General features: G+C 37.9%; 1 protein-coding gene across 1 annotated transcript; it reads right to left on the reverse strand.

Moving 5' to 3' along the window:
* Positions 1-6,530: 6,530 nt before the first annotated feature.
* On the reverse strand, positions 6,531-8,117 carry LOC101854389 (probable cell cycle serine/threonine-protein kinase CDC5 homolog). The gene is made up of 3 exons (XM_005113349.1): positions 7,515-8,117; positions 7,114-7,226; positions 6,531-6,645 (listed from the first exon to the last, which is right to left on the reverse strand). Exons 1-3 carry the CDS (start codon positions 8,115-8,117, stop codon positions 6,531-6,533), a joined length of 831 nt encoding a protein of 276 aa, XP_005113406.1.
* Positions 8,118-9,065: the final 948 nt, after the last annotated feature.

Consider the following 9,065-nt stretch of genomic DNA (forward strand, 5'->3'; position numbering starts at 1 on the left):
GCCTGATATCTGCCGAGTTATCGATAAATTTTCTAGAGGAAAATACAAGACGTATCCAACCTGTCACTGCGAGAGCGATATGCTGAACTGAAAGAATGTCCAGACCACTTCACTTTTATAATTTCGTCAAGCATCCCCCTAAAGAGGAGTATTTGTCTTCAAAAACACCGACACCGATGGTCGCCCTTGCTTTGACACGGTTTCCATTGTTCACATCACAGACACTGGCTGCATTGACCATCAGACATCAAAGGACGGTCACCCAACAAGGACCATCAAACATCAAAGGGCGGTCACCCAACAATGACCATCAGACATCAAAGGGCGGTAACTCTACAATGACCTTCAGACATGAAAGGGTGGTCACCCAACATGGAACATCAAACATCAAAAGGGGTCACCCAAAACTGACCCGTAGACATCAAAGGATAGTTACTCAAGAATGACCATCAGACATCACAGGGCGGTCACCCAACAATGACAAGCAGAGATCAAAGGGTGGCTTCCCCAAAGAAGGCCGACACACACTGACCAGCCACTCTCACAAGCTCACAGATGATGTACAAAGTGCAACAGAGTAAAAGAAACTCTTGTTATGTTTTCTTGCAAACGATTTATTGTAGAAAAAAACCTCTTATTGACAAACTTGAAAAAGTTTAAACAAGCAATATATCTGCATCCTCTCTGTACTTTCTTTGTCGCAAAGTTAAGTATTGTTGTCTTTTCTTTACTTTTTTTGTTGTTTTTAATTATTTTTCCTTGAATTGGTGGATATAGAAACTGTTGTGTGTTAATACGGAAAGCATATGGGTTAAGGAACCAGTTACCGTGTGAATTGATTGACAATATCTTAATTTATTTTTATGTAGTTCATTTTACAACAACCAGTGGCGTGTTTTTTCGTGGATATCTTTTTAAAAAAATAAACATCATCAACGATTGTCGGCCCTTGCTTAGACACAGCCTCCATTGTCTACATCACAGACTCCGCCGCTATGACCAGTAGGCATCAAAGGGCGGTTATCCAACATTGACCTCTAGACAGCAAAGGGCAGTCACCCAGTAGAGACCACCAGACACCAAGGGCAGTCACCAAGCAATGACCAGCAGAAATCAAAGGGAGGTCATGGAACAGTCACAAGCAGACATCAAAGAGCAGTTTTCCCAAAAGAACACCGACAAACATTGACCAGCCATCCTCAGTATCTCACGGCTGTCGTTTGCAGTGAGGCACAGTAAAAGAATTATTGTTTTCAAGCCGTTGTTATCAAATACTTATTCTTGTACAAAACTAGCTGTAACTCCCTTGTCTTACTGTACTTTCTTTTGCACAAACCCGGGAAGCTTTTAGTTGCCATTAGATTTTTGTGTTTATGAAAACAGTAATCTCTCTCTTGCCCTTTTTAACTCCCAGTGGAGCACAGGCCATCAACAGCATTACTCCAGCGAAGCCTGTCCTGAGCATCCTTTTCTATCTGTTTCCATGATGTCCCTGCTTTTTCAATTTCCCCCTGTCTTACTATACTTTCTTTTGCACAAACCCGGGAAGCTTTTAGTCGCCATTAGATTTTTGTGTTTATGAAAAACAGTAATAATAATTATATATTTTTTAAATTTAAACAATTAATAATAATAATAATAATAATAATAATGTATAATGATAATAATAATAATAATAATAATAACAATAATAATAATAACAATAATAATAATAATAATAATAATAATAATAATAATAATAATAATAATAATAATGATAATATTAATAATAATAATAATAATAATAATAATAATAATAATAATAATAATAATAATAATAATAATAATAATAATATTAATAATAATAATAATAATAATAATATTAATAATAATAATAATAATAATAATAATAATAATAATAATAATAATAATAATAATAATAATAATAACAACAATAGCTTAATATAATGTTGACACGAAAAACAAATAGAGTAAAAACTTCGTGTCGGACAAACTGACTGGCAATTTTTTTTTCACTTCTTACTGGCATTTTCTTTTTCGAATGTTTGTTGTCAGCCTGGTTTCTAGATACTTTTTCTCAAAATTTAAAAATTCATAGTTTTTTTTCAAACTACACAAAATCATTACAAATGTTTAAAAAATTATGATACCGTGTATGTAATGTGACATTAATGAGTAATAAAACACAAGTAATGACCTGGCCCATTAACTTTTTTTTTTTTAACCCAGAGTCCCCCATCAAGCAATATTTGATCTCAAAAGTACCGACTCCGATTGTCTTCCCTTGTTTTGATTGTTTACGTCACAGATGCGCATAGCAGACGTCTGTGGTGTAGCGGTGGGGGTTTCCCCGTCCTATACAAGGGACCCGGGTTCCCGATGTCACAAGAACAACGAACAGCAATCGGAGAGACAGAATATTGTGTCTAAAAAGTGCACGCTTCAACACTTCTGACGACCAACATTAAGAGAGTCAAGAAAGTCTCCATCACAGCTGACGGTGGTCGTGAGAAACTTTAGACTTTAAGGTCCCAGCCTTTGTGTCCGTAGACAAAATACAGTGACAAACCGATGTCAAAGCTCGGACATTATTGGTTGAAAGTAGATAAAAGGATAGCCCACACATATTCATCCACGCCTTTTATTCACCCATTGTAAGGTCCCAAGACGAATGAGTTAACTAAGAGTGTTCTGATTAGCTATTGTTCAGTTTCTCTAACCGGCTATTTGAAAGTTCACTTAAAATGTCTTTGCTACGCTCTGTTTTTCTTTCTATTCCCAGTGAATGAGAGAAGGATGTGGGAAGGGGAGATCAGGGAATGTGGGAGGATAAAGAAAGGATTTGGGAATGGGAAAGGGCGAGTATAGGTGGGGAGTCTGACTACGACTCTTCGCCAGACTTTGCAACTTTAGAGTTACTAAAAAAATGGGGGGGTTTTCTGGCGCAATTCCAGGTTTTATCGTGACTGGTCTTGGAGTCTGAGGTACAGAGCCAAAACAAATCAGCATGCTTAGATAAAGATACATATCCGCAACCATGTCTAAACTATTCTGTTGAAAGAGTAAAGTGCTCGGAGCTTGGCTTTCGGGTTTTTTTTCTTCTTTGATTTGTTTTGTTTGTTTCTTCTTTGTTTTAATTGGTGCTTACGATTGCTGCTTATAGAAACCGATTCGTTAAAACAGTAAGCAAAATTGATTAAAGTGATCTTTTCCGGGTGAATTGGTTGGCAACATCACGTAGTTCTATATGCTGCCAGCGCATTTTGTGGCTTTTTTTTTCTTTTTGTCTGTAAAAATATCTACACCCATAATCGGCCCTTGCTTTGACACGGCCTCCATTGTCTACATCACAGACTAAGCCGCATTGACCATCAGGCATCAAAGGGCGGTCACACAACAGTGACACTGTCACATCAAAGGATGGTCATCCACTAGGGACCAGCAAACATCTAAGTGAAGTTTTCCTAAAGAAAACCGACACACAGTGACCAGCCGTTTATACTTGCTTCTTCGCCAGAATGAATGCTGAAGGAAGTACGGGAACCGAATTACAATGATGTTTTGCAGTAAATGAAAAGTCATGACATTTTTAAAAGAAATTTTGTAGTAGCAAAACTAGAGAAGAAACAGAAAAAATAAAACACAAAAATTATTTGAATTGAAAACGAAAACGGAAACTGGCTATGGATGAAGTCTCTTGAAAATCAAAATGAAATAGAAGAGACTTTAACTTTATTTTGTAGTCTAGGTTTTTAATTAATACATCCGTTGCACGTCGTAATAGTAACTACTTTATTGGCAGAAACCGCCCATGTGCCTTTTACAACATCTTTTGAAAACAGTCAGTTAGATCATCATTGGCTACAAAGAGCTACAAAGAGGGAAGAGGAGGACTCTCATGTCTTAAGCCACGCCTTTTATTCACCCATTATAATACGATCTCAAGACGAGAGACTGAACTGTTATGATTGGCCATTGTTCGGTTTCCCTAAGGGACTACTGGAAAATTCATTTCCTACACTCAGGTCACGGGGTATGAGGAGACTGACTTTGTTTGTTTATATATTTGTGTGTTTGTTTTTGTTTTCGTTTGGGTTTTTGTTTTGTTTTGGGGGGGGGTTGGGGGGGGTTGCGGGGTTGTTGTTTTTTTTAGATTCTCAGTAAACGAAATTGATTCGAAGAGAATGGAATGTGGAAGAATATAATTTTTTAGAAGAAGAGTGGGCGGGGGGAAATGGGTGGAAAGGTGTCCTGTGAGGAAATTGGGGGGGGGTTTGATGGGATAGGAGGGTAGTGAGGGCAAAGGGGGGAGTTTGCGGGAGCCAGAAGTTCGGATCATTTAGGGAGTAATGCCTTTTACAAGACATTTTATCTGTGAGTTACTGAAAATGACGCAGGATTTTTTTTTTACGGCGGGATTTCAGATGTGTCCAAAATGGTCTTGATACTAACACAGATAGCCAACATACAAATAAACATACAGACACACATAGATACTGGCAGTATCGGGAGAGAATGCAAGATTTACCGTCATATCATTCTGGTGATGCTCAGCGATATGACATACACACAAGACCGCAACATTTTGAAACAAACGAAGAAATAAAAAAGTTCCTATTGCAAACCCTCATCCCAAAGCGTAACTTCAAGAGCTGGCTGTTGCTTATCGTAGTTTCTTTTGGTTTTAGTTTTAGTAAGGTTTTACGGCGCTAGCAACCATATGAGCGACAAGGGGTTGATGTCAAAAGAGAAGTCCAAATTAATGGGAAATATGCTTACTCTGCTCACATCTCTAGCGCCAACAGCACAAAGTCTGTTTCGACTATCAAGGCACCCCGGAAATAGCAGTTCACAAGAGAGTGACAAACATACAAAAGAGGTAGAGTAAACATGACGATAATAAGGGTGAGGAAGGAAAAAATAACAGTTCCCCCTATTTTGTTCAGGCACAGTATAAGCATGATATTGATTAATCAGCCCATTTACAATTCTACTGTGCATAAGAACATGTTACTACCCCCCCCCCCCAATCTTTTGGAATGGCCAAAAGACACTTCAGTCAGTAGCACTACCCTGGTGTGTGTGTGTGTGTGTGTGTGTGTGTGTGTGTGTGTGTGTGTGTGTGTGTGTGTGTGTGTGTGTGTGTGTGTGTGTGTGTGTGTGTGTGTGTGTGTATGGGGGGTGGGGTGTTAGTTTGTTGTTTTTTTACTTTTGTTTAGAAAGCTTCTATTTTTTTTATTTCTTGTATTGTAGTACATGTAGTTATAAAAGTAACAACAAACAGAAAGGACAAAAACAGAACGAGAACATATCTATGAAGCTCGAATTGAAAAAATGAGAGTTGTGTTTGGAAATAGTTGAAGAACTAGTTGTCTGCTGGGTACTCTAGGGATATATTATATTATTTTGCTGAGGGTTAAGGGAAAACAGTGTATTTTGATAGGTGCATTTCTTTCATTATTTATATTTTTTTCATTGCTACATTTCTCTTCATCACAGAACTCGTCTTTTCCCTCTCAGTTTTCACGGGCTTGGGACCGTCACAGAGTACACAGTACACTGAGGCCTGATTAAAAAGACGGCGCTACCGAGCGCTCACGTCTGGGGGAGTTAGTGTTAGTTAATTAGTGGTTAGTGTTAGTTAGTTAGTGTTAGTTAATTAGTGGTTAGAGTTGGTTAGTTAGTGTTAGTTAATTAGTGGTTAGAGTTGGTTAGTTAGTGTTAGTTAATTAGATTGTTAAAATGGTTAATGTGGGTAGATAGAGGTTAATTTTGGAGACCGCTAATATTTTACAACTTGAGTTTGTTAGATAAGATGTAATGAAGGTTAGCTAGTGTTTGTCAGTGGTTGATGGAGACAGCTAATGTTTTACAAGTTGAGTTTGTTAGATGAGGTGAAATGATGGTTAGCTAGTGTTTTAGAATTGGTCATCTGGTATTTTATAGTTAGCGTTATTCAGTTGTGGTTTATAATTATTGCTGATTAGTTAATGTTGCTATGTTAAAGTTAGTGTTCATTGCTAAAGCTCTTTTCTGAATAACTTTTTAGTCTGTTTTTCATAAAATTAAGTAATATTTAATTTACAGCTTGAGTGTACTCGATAGGGTGTAATGATGGTTAGCTAGTGTTTTAGAATTGGTTAGTTGGGCTTTCATAGTTAGCGTTATCCAGTTAATGTTGTATAGTTATTCTTAATTAGTTAATATGTTACAGTTAGTTTTAATTATTTAGTTTTCTTTTCCTAATCAGTTTTTAAAGTTTATTTAATTTAGCATTTATTTAGTTTGTGGAGTACATTTAGTTAATATTGGTAGTTAAAAGTGTTTAAAAATTCTTTAATGGTCTGGTAAATCTTTTTAAAAATATGTTATGCTATTAATGGAACCAAAACTGTAATTAAAATGAAGTTAGCCAGATTTAAAAGAGCTCGGTGTTGGGTCGTGCTATAACTGTTAGTAAGAAAGACAAATTAGTATCAAATTAGTTAATAGAAAGAAAAAAAGTTGCGACTACCAAAGGTCCGTGTTTCTCACAAACCCTCCATAATTGCCCTGAGCTTCTCACGAGTAGACAAAAACTCCAAGAGGCCGGGAACAGACAGTCGCTTCTGAGGATCTCTGCGCAAAAGTCCTTTCAGAACTTTTCTGTTGAGGAAAAACAACAGATTGAGATTAGAAAACTTTTAACAAATTAAATATAAGTAAAAAGAAATGATAATATGCTTTTAAAATGCTGCAAAGATTAAACATAACATGATGTATAACTGGTTATCAAGCGGTGCAAGATGGAAATAGACAGAATAATTGATTAAAGAGGAAATCTCCAGTTCTATTTCTGGCATCAAAGATGAGATGTGTTACGAAAGAAGTCGTAAAACAAAAAAAGCCTACGGTTATATTAAAAATGCTGTAAAAAATATAAAAATGTTTTGTTTATTTATGCACCGTATCAACACAGAACTGAATCAACGGTTCAATACAATTTACACTTTCACACTAAAGCATACAACGAAAACGTCTATGTGGGTAGCCATTCTACTGCGTCCTAATATATAATGCAATTTAGTGAAATATGACACTAGCTGAGAAAACATAATATTACAGCTGTCTTACCTGTACATTGTGGGCATAAAAGAATTCCTCACAGCGTCCAGTAGATCTAGGTCTGCTGGTTTGAGTCTGAAAACCAGTGACCACAGCGTGGCTCCCAGTGCGTATGCGTCCATCTGAGAAGAGAAAAGTAGGTAGGGAGATAGTAGATATCGGAACCATGGCTTAAAACATTGCTATAAACATCCTAAATATCTCTTAATAACCTAAATGGTGTAGGACCAAGAGAGAAAATAAAAAGCAAAATCAACGAAATAAAAGAAAAGAAGCACCAAAACGGATAATATCATGTCGAAATCATGTAGCATCAATGTCGCAAACATTTACTGTATGCCACCCACAACATTTCGAAATGCACAAACAAATCAAGATGGAAAATTAAATGTAAAAAGAGAAAGACTTACCAGAAAAGGGTCGAATTTGCATTTTAGGAAAAATTCAGGTCCAAGGTATCCCAGAGTTCCTCTCCAGCGACTCACGGTGTTTTTTCCATCAGGTAAGATCCGAGAACAACCAAAGTCTCCGAGGATGGCGTTGTCGGAGGCGTCTAGGAAGATGTTGGCTGGCTTCACGTCCCCGTGTACACAGCACTGGTCGTGGAGATATCTCAGGGCACAGGTGGTTTGCACGAAAACCCGTTCCACTTGGTCCCGCTGGAGCGACTGACGCAATCCATCCAAAGATCCCTGAGAACACAGAGGCATACAGATAGCCAGGAAGCTGTCACACTTGACCACCCAGTCCATCTTCATGAGGTGCGGGTGCTGAACGTTGTGCATGATGGTCAACTCCTCGGTGCTTTCCTCGAGACCTCGATGTCGTCCTTTACTGTCCAGGTAAGGGATCTTCTTGATTGCCTTACGAATGGAGTCGTCGTTTTTCATGGAAGCTTCCAGAACTTGCGAATTTTTCTTTTTGGCAAGGACACGAACAAACTTCATGTTGAAATTGTCCAGAAAGTCTCCATCACGAATGACGGTGACATCGGGAAACGTGAGAGTAGCCATGCTAGATATCTGCCGACTTGTCAAGAAATTCTCTAGAGGAAAATACAAGACGTATCCAACCTGTCACTGCGAGAGCGATATGCTGAACTAAAGAAATTTCCAAAACCCTTCACTTTTATAGTGGAGTCAAGCATCCCCCTAAAGAGGGGTATTTGTCTTCAAAAACACCGACACTGATTGTCGGCCTTTGCTTTGACACGGCTTCCATTGTTCACATCACAGACGCCGGCCGCATTGACCATCAGACATCAAAGGGCGGTCACCCAACAATGACCATCAGACATCAAAGGGCGGTCACCCAACAATGACCATCAGACATCAAAGGGCGGTCACCCAACAAGGACCATCAGACATCAAAGGGCGGCTTCCCCAAAGAAGGTCGACACACACTGACCAGCCACTCCCACAAGCTCACAGATGATGTACAAAATGCTACAGAGTTAAAGAAAACTCTTCTCATGTTTTCCTGCAAACTATTTGTCGTAAAAAAAAGAATAATTATTTTGACAAATTTGAAAACGTATGAAGAAGCAACCGTTTTTTCAACAAAGTAAATTTCTCTCAGTCTTGGCTTTCTTGTCATGTTTTTAAACAAATTTGTTTTGTTTTTGTTTGTTTTTAATTGGTACTCATGGAAACAGTAATATGTAAACACTGTAATCAAAATTATTATGAGTTACACAGCTCTTTACGGGCGAATAGGTTGAGAATACTATGCTCCTCCATAATTATTTGTTACTAGTGTATTTTCCTTTTTTATCAGTTTTGGTTTATTTTTTAAAAGAAAATATTTTTTTGTGTGGTGGGGGGTAAGGGGGGTTGTTGTCATACACCTTAACAACGATTGTTGGCCTCCATTGTCTACATCACAGACTCCGCCGCTATGACCAGTAGGCATCAAAGGGCAGTCACCCAGTAGAGACCAGTAGATATCAAAAGGCGGTCATC

Source organism: Aplysia californica, unplaced genomic scaffold (genome assembly GCF_000002075.1).
Source record: "Aplysia californica isolate F4 #8 unplaced genomic scaffold, AplCal3.0 scaffold02028, whole genome shotgun sequence".
NCBI classification, from domain to species: domain Eukaryota; kingdom Metazoa; phylum Mollusca; class Gastropoda; order Aplysiida; family Aplysiidae; genus Aplysia; species Aplysia californica.

Coding starts and splice junctions, on each gene's coding strand:
- LOC101854389 (XM_005113349.1), bottom strand. CDS start 8,117: ATGGCTACTCTCACGTTTCCCGATGTCACCGTCATTCGTGATGGAGAC. Junction 7,227..7,514: donor GCAAATTCGACCCTTTTCTG/GTAAGTCTTTCT, acceptor TTCTCTTCTCAG/ATGGACGCATACGCACTGGG. Junction 6,646..7,113: donor TTTATGCCCACAATGTACAG/GTAAGACAGCTG, acceptor TTTCCTCAACAG/AAAAGTTCTGAAAGGACTTT.